Source organism: Musa acuminata, chromosome BXJ3-8, assembly GCF_036884655.1.
Source record: "Musa acuminata AAA Group cultivar baxijiao chromosome BXJ3-8, Cavendish_Baxijiao_AAA, whole genome shotgun sequence".
Taxonomy (NCBI): Eukaryota; Viridiplantae; Streptophyta; class Magnoliopsida; order Zingiberales; family Musaceae; genus Musa; species Musa acuminata.
Window position 1 is genome coordinate 3,515,809 of NC_088356.1, and position 18,601 is coordinate 3,534,409.

An 18,601-nucleotide genomic window follows, 5' to 3' on the forward strand; every position below is an offset into this window, starting at 1 on the left:
ATTAATGAACTACAAAAGCTCAAAAACCCTTAAAGTGCATACTCAAAGAAAACATATATAAACTAATCTAGAAGATGGAAGAAGAGATTCAAGAAGAAGGGTTCACCTTTGAAAAACAAATCTAATGTCTCCTTGTCCGGACTTAAGATCAGAAGCAAAAACTGAAAGAGAAAATATATACATGCAAGAGAAATGTGTGTTGTGTTACTTTTGTATAGCTTAAGCTTTCAAAGAGGATAGACACTAAAACGCAACTTATTGATTACGAAGCATGGAGACCGAGTTCACACCTAGGCATACTTTTTTGCACAGCGAACTTGAGGATTATCTGTGTTCCCAACGCAGGTATCGAAGCGACATGAAGCAAGTAACTAGGATCGTCAAAAGGAGTCATAGTCATAGATGACCTACTTAACGCTAATTCTACGCGAATGGATCTTCAGAGGATCTGAGTAGTAACCAAACTAACCAAGATCAGTAGACCTTCTTCTTTTACCTAAAACAAGAAGGCGGTAGGTAACCTAGATGTACTAATTGCTAAGACCAACACAAACAATTTCCCTTTTCCAAGGGAAATCAAGTGAAGATGCAGAGTAAGAGAAATTCTCTTGGTATTTTCCAAATAGAGTACTCCAGGCACCAAGGTTGCAAAGGCCAAAAAAGGAAATGAATGGAGAAAATTGTAGTTATATGGGTGGTGAATATAGACAACAATGTGTTGTTGCATATGTTCAAATTCAAAGCTACATACCAATAATGCGCACTTATGTGAGCCAAGAAGAACACATCTTTAAAGAATAGCGACATATATCTTACATAGAGGTCGGAACATACACCAATTAGAAACTATCATCCAGCAGGAAATACAACACTGACCAGTTCTGGCCGATGTGCTTGTTTTAGCATAGATCGACAGGAATATTTTCAGTCCTTCAACCTCAATTCTTAAGCTATGTTCTTGATTTACCATCCACGCAAACTCAATTATGCATATATAGTTCTTTAATTCTGAAACAATCTCTCCATTCAAATGGGTAAAGCTAACACTTCTCGTTCCCACACCTCACCATGGTGGAAGCCTCCTAACAATGGATGTCTCATGAACCCGTAAGACCTATTCTTGATTGTTCTTAGTTCTAGATTAAGACATAACACAAAGCATCTGATTTGCAGTAGTTCTCCAACATTGTAATATTACCTCAACAAAAACAGCACCTTTCCAAGAAGAAGCATAACATTTTTGCCAACGCCTTCAATGATTGATCTATTTCCCTAGGTTTCATCTACTTTCCACAACTGAAGGTGTCAACACACTAATGCTACATAATGATGGTAGGAAAACCGAGGAGAAAGCATAGCAAATGGGGAAAAAGAACTGCACTAGTGAATTCAAACGCGAGGGAGGGAGAAAGGATTACCTCCTAGTATCGCGGTCTGAGGGCAATGTCGGGCCTGGATCGCACTGCGGCTCATCCTTATCCTCCACCGCCACGGCGGCAGCAGGGGGGCCGTCCCCCTCCCTCGAAGAATGAGCCCGAGAAATCTGGCGTTAGGGCTCAAACCGACGGCCCCCGCCCGGTGCTCCGAGCTCCAGGAGACGGCCCGGGCGATCGGAAAATAGAACCGGGATAGGACGAGAAGAACCCGAGATAAGAACGAGCGACATGTTCAGCCGCCGGAGGAGAGACGGCAGAGACGAGACCACTGCTGCCGTTACAGCAGGAAAACAACACGGAGCTCCGAAACGGTCAAAAGACGGAGCTTCTAATGGCTTCACCCAAGAAATCGGCCCCACAACAGAAGTGGGCCCCTTCCAGACAATAGTAAAAGAGCAACGTTATATATATATATATATATATATATAGGCAAATACTTTTTATAATATTTACGCAGTATATATCTAAAATGTTCGCATGATGATTCAATATTGACTATTGACGTTGACACAGATATCCAAGCTTTTTCCATATGACCAAACACCACAGCTGCGTTAATGGTCTTCTGCCAAGTTGCACGGGTACTCTCAGACGTCGAAGACGAGAAATCCCATGAGGAGGAGACCTGCGACTGTCAATGAGATAACAGTGATAGTCCTCGGCATCCTCCCTCCATCGCTTCTCAGAAACATGGCCCCGTAGATCGGCCAGCAGTTGGCGGCGACGAATCCCGACAAGAACAGCTGCGCAAACTGTTCATGGAGGAACCCCTCCGTCGTCGCAGCTCTCGCGATCCCTACGACCAAGGAGCTCAGGTTCACGACGGCCACGGTGCCCAGTGCCACGAAGAACGGCGACTGCACTCCGAGGTCGAAGGCTCCCCTCTCGTACCGCTCACACTGCTCGTCCTCCATCACTTTGCTGGTCACGTTGAACTCGGCCGCTGATATCCCAATCTTCTTCAGCGCGAATTGGATGGAACCGAAGAGATAAGCTGTGACGCCTTTGATCATCCACATCCGCTGGTCACTCCACCACCTCCCGATGGTCCCATCGTCCGCAAGGAACTCGACGAGGTCTTGGCCATAGGCTGCAGTGAAGAGGTAGACGTACAAGTAGAACCATGGGTCGGAGACCTGAAACAACACCCAGCATGAAGCCATCACCATGAAGTAAGGAGGGCGAGAGAGAGTGCGCGTGTGCATACCTTGGGAAAGAGGGGCGTCTGACAGATGAGAGCCAGTTGTGGAAGAAGACCGTACGTCGTGACGGGAATGCACCAAATGCCCCAAAAGGCATCATATGCGTAGCCTAAGCCGGCAAGCAAGGAGGCGTTGGTGGTACCGAAGGTGAGGGGGCTGTACCTCGAGAAGCCGACCTCCAAGAGCCCCACGCACCATCTCTTGCACTGCCCAAGCACATCGTTCAGGCTCTTCGGCACGTCGCCGAGGAATGCCGGCCTCACGGGGTTGCAGAAGACACTCCTCCATCCTTCACAGTGGAGGCGAAAGCTCGTGTAGTAATCCTCAACCAGCGACCCGTAGCGGAAGCCCATCTGCAGCATCACAGACACATATCAGCACAACACTCCGGCGAACTCTCCGTTAGGAGTACTCCTAAGCAACAGCATCTGCTCTGTTACCACTGAGCCCCATTTCGTGCCGAGCTCATAGGTGCAACCGGCCACTTCATGAGCTTTTCTCAGAACAGATTCCGACGACGATGGAACACGGGCTTCTTGAGCCAGCGATGGCGATGAAGGGATGCCCTGCAGACAGCGTCGCGAGATGAAGCAGCCGGAGCCGAAATAGCTGGGTCCTAAGATCCCGTCTTTTCCCCTCGCGGTGATCGTGTACAGCCGCTTTATCTCGCCTCCATAGATGTCGTTCTTGTTGATCCCGTAAAAGCGCTGCGGGAACTGGACGAAGGCAAGGTTGGAGGACAAGGCAGGGTCAAGAAGGTAGCAGAGCGCGCGGAGAGGAGACCGGGGGTCGCTGCAGTAGGTGTCGCAGTCCAAGGTGAGGATCACCGGGGCATGGCTCATGGTGCTCGACACACGCAACTGCAGCGCACGAATCAACAAGAAAATGATCAACGTAGAACCGTGATACATAGATCCTTTGGATGCGCCAGACGTACCAGAGCATTGAGAGCCCCTGCTTTGAAGTGATGATGAGAGGTTCGGCGTTTCTCTCTGGAAACATAGATGAGGTTCGGCAATGCGTTCCCGGTGATGTCTGAATCCTTACTCCCCTCAAGCAAAACCTGTAGAAGACAACAAGAGATAAGTTGGATGCTTCGAAGCACGATGAACAGCAGCATCTACTTCGAGGAAATGGCCACAAATCTCAATTTTGTTTGTCTGTAGTAAAAGAAGACCTGGATGACAGAAGGATGGTCATGGCGGGTGAATCCTTTCCACCTTTCGAAAAGCTCATCATCTTCTCCGGAGGAGAGCAGATCATTGCTCACATAGCCTCTCTCCAGTGCCGTTTCTACTTTCTCTTTCATTGTCAGATACATCATCTGCGGCATTCAAGAACCCATAGAATCACTTTGTTCGATCATTATAAACAAGATTATTCTATTCATGATTCAATGGGCTGTAGAGGAGTATATAGTATCAGCAATTATTGACACGCCCCATAAGCAAGCGAGAGGACTTCCACTAGCTCTGATGTTACCTGTCGCCATAGGTGTCTGTCACACGTAGAATTATTGATGATTTACCAAGTGATGCCAAATGATTGCTCCTTTCTCAGGGCACCAAATTGGCCCTCAAGATTGATTGCAGCGGAAAGAAATAATGTGGCAATGCATATATTTGATGCAGTAGAAGAAAGGACGGAAACTAATCGTCTCATCTACAGCACTATGGAAGAAGCTATACCATCCGACAAAGAACGCACCTTTGATGGATCTGAAGAAGATAATAATTATAATAATAATTATTATTATTATATTACCTTCATCTTCTCCGAGTCTCCACCCTTGTTGGATCTGAAGTAAGCGTCCGGTGACCTCTCGAGGAGGCCGTTCTGCTTGCAGAAGGGCAGCCAGTGCCTGGCAAACCTGGCCGCCTCCATGAACGCGAAGAGAGTGACGGCGGAGCCGCCGTCGTCGGACACATAGATGGAGAGGCGGTCGGTGGGGTAGTCGAAGGACATCGCCGAGAGAGCGGTGCCCACGACGCTGATGGGCGGCTCCTTGTGCGGGTCAGCGGTGCAGATGAACACGTCAAGAGCCGGCAAGCCGTCGGAGCCGACCTCCCGGAGAAGCCGGTCGGGGAACTCCTGGCGGCTCACGGGGCGCCACCGGAAGACCTGGGAGGCGACCCACATGACAGCGAGGACCAGATCGGCGAGGAAGAGGGCGGAGAGGGGGAGGGAAGGGGAGGAGATGAGGCAGGCGAGGCGGTGGCGGAGGAGGGCGAGGATGGCGAGGGCGTAGAGGAACGCATGGGTGCGGTTGAAGGCAACGAAGGAGCTCACTCGCAGAGCGTGGAAAGTTTTGCCCGTCATCTTCTTCTCTCCCCCCACTCGAACCCACACCGAGATGGATATATGCATACGTTAAATTGGTCATAGAGACAAAACTGGGGAGTAGGCAAGCGAGTTCTAAGTAAGTTGGGTTTGGTGTAGAATCTAACTGGAATCCATGACGTGTTTGGATCCCACTGGTGATCCAATCGAATCGACGGACCCAACCAATAAACGAGCAATGGACATATATAATTGGGGAGTAGGCAAGCGAGTTCTAAGTTGGGTTTGGTTTAGAATCTAATTGGAATCCATGACATGTTTGGATCCCACTGGTGATCCAATCGAATCGACGGACCCGCCCAATAATCGAGCGATTAAAATTGCACGGACGTATAGAAAATTCGATGGAGTGTTCGACACGTCAAGGATGACACAGACGCTGAGCGACGTGCACCACCGATTCGATTTGCGGTGGGCCCCACATTGATCGATCGACGTGACGTATAGTCGAGAGACAACGATGGGTATGTGTGTTTTGAGTCGAAGGTGACGTCCGAAGCCTGTCATTAGCGTTGATGAGCCATTCGACATCCATCAGCGTTCATATTATTTTACTAAATTATACTTTTTTATTATATTAAATGATATACATAACATCACACTCAGAGATTTTCACATCGAAATCACCGAAAAATCTAAGAATAAAAAGTTAAAAAGATTTATAAACAGTGAAGAAAATATTTTTCTCTCGTATATCATACAAACTAGACACATTTGATTGACTAGAATCTGCCTGCAGAGTTTTGATTAAGCCAAAATATTCATCAAAAATAATACTTCGACATGTGATATTTAAATCTGCGTAACTTTTAATACATTAATGAGATTTTTTAATATTTCTATCCTCGAACTTAAACTTATATTGAAATATTTAGTTGTCAAACGGCGAAAGGATCGCTCAACAATTGCATGATCTTTTTCATATGATCACTTTCGAAATCCACCATTATATCCTCCCTAGAGAGAGAGAGAGAGGTGATACCTCAACTTCTTCCTTATTTTTGTCGCCCACTCCTCCTCGGCTTGTCCTTTGGACTATCGGCACCTTTAGTCGTCAGCGTGGCTCGTCGAAGTGACAGGACTCGACCTCATTATCATTGTGATCATCTTCTCCAACGAGTCTATTTTTGACATTCTCATCCCTACCGTAGCCTCCTACAACATCATCGTGGCCACCGCAATGCAACAGAAGCTTCAACCTTGAGCGTTGTGCCCAACACCACCTTCCTTTTTTTTTTTTCTTGATTGCAACATAAGATGATGAAAGGCAACAAAGAAGCCACAAGCGGAAGTGCCACTTGAAAATGATGAGAAGGATGAATATGGAGGGCACTCAATTAATGGAGTACTTGAGACTACAATACTTATTTTTTGGATTTACCCATGCTAATTTCGAATGAGATCATGCAAATGCTAAACGACGTCGCTATACATTTACGTTGGTGTCGATGTAGATATCGAGTAGCAAAAGAGCCGCTTGACAATTGCGTAAGTGTGAACACATATAGAGTGTCATTCATCTCTTATCGTCGTTCTTTTCATCCACAACAACCACCCACAATCCCGGGTGACATCACAATCTGACACCACCAATTGAAATATTAAAATTATTTTTTTACTTATTATTTTTTATACTTTAATCGATAAAAATAAATGATATTATGATAAATAGAACTAGATATTTCACTTTTATAACTATAAAAATTTTAATATAAATTTATTAAGTCTAAATCTAATTATAAAAATAATATATAATTAACCCACATGAGTGAGATGAGGAGCCGATATGCCTCTTCGTTTGGTCGCTCGGCTTTCTACAAACACCGATATTTCGTTAATTCTTCAAAAGAATTAATTGAATAATTATAGATATTTCCTTTAATTTTAAAATTAGCGATTGTCCATATTCATTTAAAACATAACAAGTACACACACGTATATCATTGTGGCCAATCCATCAGCTTCTTTTCGTTAATATTTTAATTTTTGTTAATAGCTTTCGAAAACTCATGTCAATATTTAAATGGGTATTTTAATCGATTTACATTTTTATAATATTTAGATATATTTAACTTGAGTTTTTGAATGATGTTAATGATAGATAGAATATGCTAATAGTAGAAGGGATAATATATGAGTCAATTCTCGCAGAAACCCTCTTTTTAGATTTTTTTTTTCGATAAACATCCTTTATTTTCAGAATTCATAAATAATATTTTTTTGTCTAATACCTGAAAAACCCTAGCCATTTATGTCTTTTTATTTCCCTTTACCCACATTTTTCCTGTTACAGTGTTTGTTTACTTTATATTTATTTTACATTATAATATTTTCAACAATACTAGAAAAATATTATAACATAATAAAAAATATTGTTATAGTATTTTTTATCTACATTACAGTATATTTTGAGTATTACTTAAAAATAATATTTTATTTTATTATTTTATTTTTATATTATGTTATAGTGTTTTTCGAATATTATTACAGATACTATGACTTAGTGTAAATAATTAATTTTTATAAAATTTATACTACATTAAATTATTTTTTTATATTATTAAAAATACTCTAGCATAGTGTAAAATACTATAACTTAAACTATTCACTCTATATATTGATCCATAGGAAAAGAAAGGAAAGAGTATTTCGGGTATTATATAAAAAAATTGGTCTATTTGAGAATTCTCGAGAAAAAGTACTTTTTTCAGAAATTTACTTATAATATATATATATAGGGTATTTTCCTAAAAAATATCTTTATTTTGGATATTTCCTCAAACAATTGTCCTTATTTTGATTTCTTTCAAACCATAAACCTAATTCAAAAATATCTAAATTACTCGTCTGCTACCCTCCTTTTCCATCATGGTCGTCGACTATTTCGTCAAACCCATCACCACCTCCTCCTCCTTGCACTATCTCTACCACTACCTCTTGCATTGCATCACCTACCCTCCCCTCTATTTCGTCGAAACTGTCACTTATAACTCTTACGTGACGAAGGAGGGGGCACGAGGGCCATCGGTAATCCTCTGCTCGATTGTGAGAGCTGTTGTCGATGATTTGCTTTGTTGTCATTATCTACCTCGTTGGGCTCGTAGTTATCGTGCGAGAAAGGGGAAGGGGAGAGTGACTTTGACGAGGCAGATGGCGACAATGGAGTAGAAGACCGACGAAAGCTCTTTCGCCCTCTCTCCTTCCTCATGTGAGGGTTATGGGCGGTGACTTCGATAAGACAGAGGACAATGATATAATAAATAGGCAACAGCGACTCTCACACCCCCTCCTTACTCGTGCGAGGCTACGAGCGATGACTCTAACGAGGCAGAGGGGAGGTGGTGCAGGGCGTACGAGTAGTGGCAAAAATGATATAGTGCTGGCGAAAATGATGTAGTGCGATGATGCAAGGAGGAGGAGGTGACGACGAGTCTGATGACCATTGACAATGGAAGAGGGGTGAAGGAGAAAAGACAATTTGGATAGTTTTTATGGTTCAAGAAAAATTAAAATGAGGATAAATGTTTGAAAAATACTCAAAATAATTTTTTTCAGAGAAATCGCCCGATCTGCTTATTATTTTATAGACATATTTTTAATAAAAAATATCTCAATAATAATAAAATTGGTATTCCGGGACGACGGGTAGAATCCCTAATCCATCCCCGCCGTGGGATGAGGCGCAGCGGCCATAGAGGGAGAGGAGGCAGACGACCGTCCCCCGGTGCTGGAGGGTTTTGTTGACAGCCCAGTAGCCCCGGGTTCCGTCTCCGTCGTCGCCGATCGTGTCCCGTAGACAAGTTCCGACGTCAACCCTAAGCGAGGGAAGCAAATAGGTCGGTGGTCTCTCTATGCTCTTATTCTGATGATGAGCAGACGAACATTCAGTTAAGACTTCCATGTGGATTTCGTCCGATTGTTTTTTCCTGTCATAGATTCACATAGAACTTGCATTCTTGCTGACCCTCGCACAACAAATGAATCTTTTATGTTGCTTTCATCTCAGAAAGATCTTGCAATCCTGCCATTTCTAGGACGATCTTAGTTACACAAGCAAAAATCTTAGTATGCGCTCATCGATCCTTTGTTCTCCAATGTCAAATATTGCAACTTGATTATGCAACCAAGCAGCATTTTCCTCAATTGTGGAAGATGAGATATCCGATGCAGTGAAGGAAACCTGCTAATGCCAGTGAGATTACTGTAACATTCCTGGGCAGCTTCCCCTCGTCGCTTCTCAGAAACATGGCCTCGTAGATAGGCCAGCAGTTGGCGGTGACAAATGCTGATAAGAACAGTTGCACAAAGAGTTCATCAAACCCCCCCTCCATCGTTGCAGCTCTTGCAATCCCTAACACCAAAGAGCTCAAGTTTACAGTGGCCACTGCTCCAAGCACTACGAAGAAAGGCGACTCTACTCCGAAATCGAAGGTCCCTTTCTCGTACCGCTTGCTCTGTTCGTCCTCCATGACTTTGCTGGTCACATTGAACCCTTGAGCAGATATGCCAAATTTCTTGAGTACAAATTGGACTGTTCCAAATAGATAAGATGTGAGGCCTATGATCATCCACATCCTCTGGTCACTCCACCACCTCCCCATTGTTCCATCAGCTGCAAGAAACTCAAGAAGGTCTTGGCCATAGGTAGTGAAAAAGAGGTAGGCATACAAGTAGAACCATGGGTCTGAGACCTGAAACAGACAGGCATCTCAGCAGAAGCCTCTGGAAATGCAAACAAAATAGAGAGGATGGTAGAAGCCATATACATATACCTTTGGGAACAAGGGGATGCCGTAGATGAGAGCTAGTTGTGGAAGAAAACCGTATATTGTTATCGGAATGCACCAACTACCCCAAAAGGCTTCATGTGCATAGCATAAACCCACTAGCAGTGAAGCCTTTACGGTGCCAAAGGTCAGGGGGCAACACCTTGAGAAGGCCACCTCGAACAGCCCAACGCACCATCTCTTGCGTTGGCTAAGGACATCATTTAGATTCTTTGGCACATCGCCAAGGAATGCTGGCCTCGCAGGGTAGCAGAAGACAGATTTCCATCCTTCACACTGAAGATGATAACCTGTGTGGTAGTCCTCTGAAAGTGATCCATAACGGAAGCCAATCTGCAGGTTTGGAGAATCGAAACATTCAGGATGATCTGTGTATTAGACCTCATTAGCAAGGAAAGTGCATTTCAATCATTGTAAGAATGCAAACATTTTCTCTATAATTACCGATGAGCCCCACTTTGTGCCAGGTTCATAAGTGCAACTAGCCACTTCATGAGCTTTTCTCAGTACAGACTCGGAAGACAATGGATCATTGGCCCCTGGAGCCAGAGATGTTGATGATGGCGTGCCTTGCAAAGACCGTCGTGAGAAGTAGCATGCGGTGCCAACATAATTAGGCCCTCCAAGACCATCTTTTCCCCTTGGATTAATGGTATAAAGGCGCTTTACCTCACACGCATAGATATCATTCTTGTTAAGGCCTTGGAAGATCTGGGGGAACTGTACAAAGGCAAGATCAGGTGACAAGGCAGGGTCAAGAAAGTAGCAGAGTGCACGGAGAGGAGACCGAGGGTCATTAGAGTATGTGTCACAGTCCAATGTGAGGATCATCGGGCCATTGCTCATGGTGCTCGATACACGTGTCTTCAATGTAGAATCAAAATGGAAAAGGTTAGCATGAAGTTTTGATCGAGGAGAGGATGCACTGAACTTTAGAATCTTTTTGGATGCGTGGCGATGAACATACCAAAACATTGAGGGCTCCAGCCTTGAAGTGATGAGGGGATGTTGGACGTTTCTCCCTGGAGACATAGATAACGTTTGGCAATGCATTGCCCATAATATCTGTATCCTTGCTGGTGTCGAGTAAAACCTGTTCAAAACCGAAGAAACCTTCTTAGTTGAGCATGCGACAAGAGATTGGAGTTCTTGAACAGTTTTTATTATCGAAAGCTTAATGATCAGGATTTGCTAGCACATATACTACTTTGTAGACTTTGATGAGGCTTTTACAATAAGATATGCAGATTTCATCAACAGTTTTGGCAGAATGTTTATTGTAAATGTGAACTGAGATCGATGAGGTTCTTGATTGCTTAAAACTTATGATGGATTAGTTTAAGCCAATTGTTCTAAAAATCCTCAACATTGGTGTCTGTCATGGAACCAGATTTTCCTAGCTATTCTAACCAAACAGCAACTGATATCTATATACATTTTTTTTGTCAGCATTTGGAAGAAGACCTGGATCATGGATGGGTGGTCATGGCTGGGAAGCCCTTTCCATCTCTTGAATACTTCAGCTTCTTCTTGGGAGGAGAGCAGATCATTGCCCACATAACCTCTCTCCAGAGCAGTCTCCACTTTCTCCTTCATAGTTTGGTACATCATCTGCAGCTTTGAGGAACAAAACTTCACAAGTGAGATGTTTGAACATTTCAAGAATGCCTATCAGGTAAGTCAACTCCTCCTACTGAATTCATAACAAGCTCTCTTTTTCTCTCAAAAGTTACATCAGGTAGCTCCTTTCTTTATGAAATGCTATTGTTGCAATGGCTTAAAACCAAACAACTAGTTGTGCAAGAACAAAATCTACCTTTTGCAACAAATGATTGTGTCAGATATTCAACTTAATATTTAGCAGCTGAATTATAGTCAGTTTCTTTCTTTAAGAACTAAGAGCTCTCCAGTCTCAAAAGAAAGAAAAGGAATAAAATGAAACCAAATCTTACTAAAATACCTTCGACTAGGATTTACTTTTTATTAAACTATTCAAGTCAAAAGCAAAAGCACTGGGCTTGTAATATATTCTCATGTTGCCTTTATCTAGGATTTGGTTTTTATTACTTTCTGTAATATATTCTTGTAATATATCCTCATGTTGGTCTAGGAATTGCTTTTTATTATTACTGTCCCTTTCTCCACCTCACTTGGATAAGTATCATTTATTTGCACAGGACAAATGAGCATAAATAGATCTAATCCTGACGTCAATACCATCAGCCTCTCTTTCTATCCATCAGATTTATGAATGAGAAAGGATCAAACCAAAAACTAAAGTCCTCATAGATCCAAACTATTTAGAAACCTTGTTCCTTTTGGACTCCATTCACACACCATGTCTGTCCTTTCTCCTGCAATCCAAAGCAACACTGTGTTGTTGTTGTGTTGTGTATTATTAGTGGTCCTGACAGGATAATATTAATTCAAAAAAAGGGAAAAAATTGACCAATCAGGAGTCTTTATTATTATTAATTTTAAAATGTAGATGCTGAGCTGCGTGCAATTGGGTGCAAGATAGTGATAGAATATACCTTCATCTTCTCCGAGTCTCCGCCATTGCTGGATCTGAAGTAAGCCTCCGGCGACCTCACGACGATCCCATTCTCCTTGCAGAAGGGCAACCAGTACCTGGCGAACCTCGAGGCTTCCATGAAGGCGAAGAGCGTGATCTCCGAGCCGCCATCGTCCGACACATAGATCGAGATCCGGTCGGTTGGGTAGTCGAAGGCCATCACCGACAGCGCGGTGCTGGCGACGCTCATCGGCGGCTCCCTGTGGGGATCGGCGGTGCAGATGAACACGTCGATCGCGGGGAAGTCCTTGGGGTCGACCGACTGCGCGAGTCGGTCGGGGAAATCCCGGCGGCGCACCGGGCACCACCGGAGGGCCTGGTAGGTGAGCCACATGAAGGCGAGGACGAGGTCGGCGAGAAGGAGGGGGAGGGAGACGGAGATGGAGAGGAGGGTCGCGGGGGCAAGGAGGGCGGCGAGGCGGCGGTGGAGGGCCGCAAGGACGGCGACGGAGTAGAGGAGCGCGTGGGCACGGTTGAAGGGGACGAGGCGGCTCACTTGTGCACTGTGGAATGCGGTGTGCGTCGCCATCTTCCTCGCTCCACAGAAGCAAAAGCAGCAGCAGCAGCAAATGGAAGATGATGATGAGGTGGGTTGAAGTTTGTGGAGACACCCACCGAGAGGTGGTGGGGTTTTATCGTAATTTAATGATCTGAGAATCTAATCGAAGATATCGTCTCCCACGGGATCAAGACATGAGAGCCCAAAAAGAGAGTTATAATGGTGAAAAGTCCTCAGTCCAAACGAAAAATTAAGGTATTAGAAATGATAACAAAATATTTAGTTTAAATGAAATAATAAAAACTATTTACTTTAAAAATTATTTAATTTCTATTGTGTGCATATTTTATTTTCCTTATTAAAAAATATTAATTTTGTCCCTGAAAAGTGATAAGTCCAATCGAATCAATCGAGGCCTTAACAATATTATTTCAATATTATTATGATTATAGTTTCTATGCTTAGAAGATTTTTTTCTTTAATCTAATTATTTCTGATCGATGCACCACAATACCCAATGGGTGCATTCAATTAAAGTACATCAAAGACTTTAATAACCATAGTACCATGCAACAGCTGCCCGGCATTGACTGACTCAGATCGAACATATATTAAGTAGACATTAACCTTACTCCATTATGATGACAAGTCTCTCATACGTGGTAGACGAGATACCCCATGTAGAGAAGAAGACCTGCTACCGTCAAGGAGATGACGGTGACGCTCCTCGGCATCCTTCCTCCATCGCTTCTCAGAAACATGGCCTCGTAGATAGGCCAGCAGTTGGCGGCGACGAAGCCCGACAGGAACAGCTGCGCGAACTGCTCGTCGAGGAAACCCTCCGACGTCGCAGCCCTCGTGATCCCTACCGCCAAGGAGATCAGGTTGACGACGGCCACGGTTCCGAGTACCACGAAGAACGGCGACTGCGTTCCCAGGTCGAGGACCCCTCTCTTGTACCGCTCGATCTGCTCCTCCTCCGTCACTTTGCTTGTCACGTTGAACCCCGGCGCAGATATGCCGATGTGGTTGAGCCCGAACTGGATGGTTGCGAAAAGAAAAGATGTGACGCCTCTGGTCATCCACATCCTCTGGTCACTCCACCACCTCCGGATGGTCGCACCATCTGCGAGGAACAAGACGAGGTCTTGGCCATAGGCTGCGGTGAAGAGGTAGGCGTACACGAAGAACCATGGATCGGAGACCTGGAACAAGACCAGCAGTTGAAGACATCCCCATGACTCAAACAGAGAGAGAGAGAGAGTACCTTGGGGAAGAGGGGCGTCTGATACAAGAGAGCTAGCGGTGGAAGAAGGCCGTATACTGTGATGGGTACGCACCACGTGCCCCAACATGCATAGTGCGCATAGATTAAGCCCATCGAGAACGAAGCCTTGGTGATGCCGAAGGTGAGGGGGTTAAACCTCGAGAAGGCCACTTCGTAGAGGCCCACGCACCATCTCTTGCACTGGCTAAGGACATCATTTAGATTCTTCGGCCCGTCGCCGAGGAACGCCGGCCTCGCCGGGTCGCAGAACGCGGACTTCCATCCCTCGCAGTGGAGCCGATAACCCGTGTGGAAGTCCTCCACGAGCGACCCGTATCGGAACCCAATCTGCATGATCGAAGACACCAACCTCACGTTTGAATCATCGAAACAACATCGCAAGAACATGCTCCGAAGGTTACCGACGATCCCCATTTGGTGCCGAGTTCGAAGGAGCAGGCAGCCGCTTCCTCGGCTTTCTGGAGTGCGGACTCCGAAGCCGACGAGCCACGGTGAGCCGGCGAGCCGGTGCCATGCAAAGAGCGTCGCGAGAAGAAGCAGCCGGTGCCGACGTAGCCGGGTCCCCGGAGTCCATCCATTCCCCTTGGAGTAATCCTGAACTCACGCTTCAACTCGCTTGCGTAGATGTCGTTCTCGTTGATTCCATGGAAGCACTGGGGGAACTGGACGAAGGCGAGGTCAGCGGAGACGGCAGGGTCCAGAAAGTAGCAGAGCGCGTGGAGAGGAGCGCGAGGGTTATTGCAGTACATGTCGCAGTCCAAGGTCAGGATCACCGGGGCGTTGCTCATGGCGCTCGACACGCGCGTCTGCCATGAGGAATCCAAGCTCAGAAAGGTCAGAGAGAGAGAGAGAGAGAGAGAGAGAGAGAGAGAGAGAGAGACGTGCCAGGACATTCAGAGCCCCAGCCTTGAAGTGATGATGAGAAGACGGGCGTTTCTCTCTGGAGACGTAGATCAGATTGGGCAACTGGTTTCCCATGATATCCGAATCTTTGCTGCTTTGGAGTAGAACCTGTTTAAGATACCAACATCTTTTTAGATTCCTGTTTGGGATTCCGAATCTATTCTACACAGATCACATGGAAAGGCTCAGCGGCATAATAAATGTTTAGCAAAACCGTTAAATTCAGAGCTAAGTAAAAAGAGTATATACTAAATAAAATTAAGAGAGAGTTGTAAGTTTTTTTTATTCTTCATGTTATTCTTTTATACTAAGTAAGTTTGAGAGAGTTGTAATCGTCTCACATCAATTATAATCGAAGACTTGAATTGATTTATATGAAAATATTATTATTATTTCTATTAACTTGAGTTATGAGAATCCAGATTGTAATTCTCCTACGTTGGGATTGTGACATGGATGAGAAGATGACCTGGATCACGGAAGGGTGGTCATGGCGAGTGAACGCCTTCCAGTTCTCGAAGAGCTCTCGTTCTTCTGCACCGAAGACTAAATCATTGCCCACGTAACCTCTCTCCATTGCCCTCTCTACCTTCTCCTTCGTGCTCTCGTACATTACCTGCACACAACAATAATGTTGACACACAACAAGAAGCCCATGAGGACTACTAAATGCGTATCTCGGTGGCTGGCATCGACCGAGGCACCATTATTGTTGAGCTCTTGGCCGGATTGGCTCACCATGTCGATGTCAGACACACCCATCAGGCACACTGGCGTTTGTCGTGAATGTACTCCCAAGCATGACAGAAACATATCGAGAAGAACGCCCTCGGTGGTGCCCGAAAAATCAATTCAACGATGTCTCCTCGAGCCTAGAGTGGCTTGACATTTCTCAGTCAATGTTTGTACCTAGCGATCACAATGCCACGTAATATAACAGTGTGCGGTGATGGGTGTCGTAGAAGATAATGGCACGCCATTCGGGGTAGATGCCACAGATGATAGCTGCAGCAGTGGCGCCGTGCAGGAAGGATCGAGGAACAGGGTAAATCCTGCCAACAGCGCAACACAGATGATAGCTGCAGCAGTGGCGCCGTGCAGGAGAAGCTCGACCACGAAACCATCCCAGTTGATGCGGCGGATATCGATCGATGCGGTTGGTGGTGGTGCATCGAGAAAGGCATCGCTCCTTGCCTCACCATTTTCTATTCTATTGCATCATATGCCACGACCATGTCTTACATTCTATTGCACGATAGCATCTCGAGGCTGAATCATGGACAGTAAAGAAGATTTCTTGTGTTCCTTCTCCCACACGGCTACTATTTTGTAGGGATCAACATCATTCGTGTAAAATTCCAGAAGAAAAGAATCTGATAGTGTTGGCTTTGCATGTGTGTGTGTGTAGGAGATGTCGTGCATAACCAGAAGAAGAAGTCCAGAGAAGGCTTATTTTACCTTCAGTTTGTCTGAGTCTCCACCGATGTTGGATCGGAAGTAAGCCTCCGGCGATCTGTCGAGCAAGCCGTTCTCCTTGCAGAAGGGCAACCAGTACCTGGCAAACCTGGAGGCTTCCATGAGGGCGAAGAGCGTGACAGCGGAGCCGCCGTCGTCGGACACGTAGATGGAGAGCCGGTCGGGTGGGTAGTCGAAGGCCATGGTGGAGAGGGCGGTGCTGACGACGCTGATGGGCGGCTCCCGGTGCGGGTCGGCGGTGCAGATGAATACGTCGAGCGCGGGGAAGGCCGCGGGGTCGACCTCACGGAGCAGCCGGTCGGGGAACTCGTGGCGACGCACGGGGCGCCACCGGGTGGCTTGGGAGCCGACCCACATGAGCGCGAGGACCAGCTCGGCGAGGAGGAGGGGGAGGAAGCGGGAAGAGGAGAGAAGGCAGGAAAGGCGGTGGCGGAGGAGCGCGAGGATGGCGAGGGAGTAGAGTAGCATATGGGCGCGGTTGAGGAGGACGTGGCGGCTTACTTGAAGAGCGTGGAACGCCGTCATCTTCTATCCCCCTTCACGAAAGGATCGGTCCGAACTGCGCGTTCTCATGGCGGTAATAATGCCCGTTTATAGACACGCCTCCAACTCGATGATTGATGGATGCCTGACGTAATCCACTCATTATTGATGATGTATTATTCGCTGCTTTCGGCTATGGGAAGTGGGCGATCACTTCTTGTGTTAGTGAGCAAGTCAGCAATGGCCCACCGGAGGTCGAGTCGGTTTGTAATTCGTATGAATCGTTTCTCGGACAGAGATTTGACGGCTCTTTTATTGGTCGGAGAGGGAGGCTATATCAAGCGATGTTTGGTAGTACAAGTGCTGTTGGTTTTATTCATAACTTAGAGATAGAAGAAGAGAAAGAGAGAGAGAGAGAGAGAGAGAGAGAGAGAGAGAGAGAGTGTGTTTTGGATTCATCCAAAAATAAATATTTATATTATTGAAATAATATATAAATTTTAAAATAATAAAAAAATCATCATATCTGAATAAAAATTTTCACTTGTATCTATTTATCTTAATCTATTTTTTTTATATTTTTAATTTATCTAAACTTAATTATTTAAATTAATATTATCATATCCTATTATTTAAAATAATTATAACTTAAAATTATTTAAATAATAATAATTTTCTTTCGCTAAAGCTTTTGTAAAGATATCGATAAACTAATCTTCGGTGTTATAGCAGTCGATTTGAATTTCACCTTTATCAATCAAGAATGAAATGATGTGAAGTTTTGATGTGTTTAGTGCATCATAAAAGATAAGATTATTCATCATTGTAATAGTAGACTTGTTATCACGATAGATTTTAGTTGATCCATCTTATTTTTATTTAAAATTTACTATAATTATTCGAAGCCAAATTATTTGACATATTGTAGAGCAATATATTCTTGCTTTTTCATTATAAATGTTTTTTCTATCATTTACATAACTAACTCAATCATTATCATTAAAAGAATATAATTTAAATTTTTTTTTACCGATAACAAAATCCATAATTGAGAGTTCCCATCTAAGAATTCATTTAACTATTCCAAAGTGATGCTTGCTAGGGTTGTGCATGAATCTGGATAACAAACCAACTATAAACATAATATCCAGTCTTAAATATGTGAGATAAATTAACCCTCCAATCAAACTTTTATATTGTTGCTCATATGTATTTTCAAATTCATCATGTAACATAAGTTTATTATTTGTATTCATCGGAGTATTCATTGGCTTACAAGTTGTTATATAATTTTTTTAACAAAATTTTTATTAGGAATGAGTTGACACTAAGAGGGAGGGGGGGTGAATTAGTGCAGCGGTAAAATCGTTGATTTTTGAAAATATTTGTTCGTTGAAAACTGATCGGAAAGATGTTAACTTAAAAGTGCATGGAAGTGTGGTGAAAGTAAATCAGTTTGCAATAAAGGTAAATCATACAAAAGAAATGCAAACTGTTTTATAGTGGTTCGGTCATTGTGACTTACATCGACTCCACTTATTCCTCTTCTGTCGAAGCCATCGACATCCACTAACGATCTTTCTTTAATGGACAAAGATCAATTACCCTTATA

General features: G+C 44.3%; 3 protein-coding genes and 1 long non-coding RNA gene across 6 annotated transcripts; 1 reads left to right on the forward strand and 3 right to left on the reverse strand.

Annotated features, from left to right (window-relative positions):
• Positions 1 to 1,860: 1,860 nt before the first annotated feature.
• LOC135645537 (cellulose synthase-like protein G3) lies at positions 1,861 to 5,012 on the reverse strand. The gene is made up of 6 exons (XM_065164024.1): positions 4,403 to 5,012; positions 3,816 to 3,962; positions 3,576 to 3,701; positions 3,079 to 3,498; positions 2,644 to 2,991; positions 1,861 to 2,572 (listed from the first exon to the last, which is right to left on the reverse strand). The coding sequence occupies exons 1-6, from the start codon at positions 5,003 to 5,005 to the stop codon at positions 2,024 to 2,026; spliced, it is 2,193 nt and encodes a 730-aa protein (XP_065020096.1). The 5' UTR covers positions 5,006 to 5,012; the 3' UTR covers positions 1,861 to 2,023.
• Positions 5,013 to 8,595: 3,583 nt separating this feature from the next.
• On the forward strand, positions 8,596 to 12,518 carry LOC135644487 (uncharacterized). Of its 2 annotated transcripts, none has more exons than XR_010498487.1 (3): positions 8,596 to 8,814; positions 11,215 to 11,440; positions 12,254 to 12,388. It is a non-coding gene; the product is annotated as an uncharacterized LOC135644487 (long non-coding RNA). The 2 variants fall into 2 exon arrangements; XR_010498486.1 differs by having other exon boundaries at positions 8,597 to 8,814; positions 12,382 to 12,518.
• Positions 8,950 to 13,017, reverse strand: LOC135644485 (cellulose synthase-like protein G3). 2 transcript variants are annotated; one of them, XM_065162083.1, is made up of 6 exons: positions 12,300 to 13,017; positions 11,230 to 11,376; positions 10,733 to 10,858; positions 10,210 to 10,629; positions 9,751 to 10,098; positions 8,950 to 9,669 (listed from the first exon to the last, which is right to left on the reverse strand). In XM_065162083.1, the coding sequence occupies exons 1-6, from the start codon at positions 12,867 to 12,869 to the stop codon at positions 9,118 to 9,120; spliced, it is 2,163 nt and encodes a 720-aa protein (XP_065018155.1). In that variant the 5' UTR covers positions 12,870 to 13,017; the 3' UTR covers positions 8,950 to 9,117. The 2 variants fall into 2 exon arrangements, with proteins under 2 accessions (XP_065018155.1, XP_065018154.1); XM_065162082.1 differs by having other exon boundaries at positions 11,230 to 11,382.
• Positions 13,018 to 13,256: 239 nt separating this feature from the next.
• On the reverse strand, positions 13,257 to 17,058 carry LOC135644486 (cellulose synthase-like protein G3). The gene is made up of 6 exons (XM_065162084.1): positions 16,489 to 17,058; positions 15,500 to 15,646; positions 15,013 to 15,138; positions 14,529 to 14,933; positions 14,107 to 14,454; positions 13,257 to 14,044 (listed from the first exon to the last, which is right to left on the reverse strand). Exons 1-6 carry the CDS (start codon positions 17,029 to 17,031, stop codon positions 13,493 to 13,495), a joined length of 2,121 nt encoding a protein of 706 aa, XP_065018156.1. The 5' UTR covers positions 17,032 to 17,058; the 3' UTR covers positions 13,257 to 13,492.
• Between the last annotated feature and the right edge of the window lie 1,543 nt (positions 17,059 to 18,601).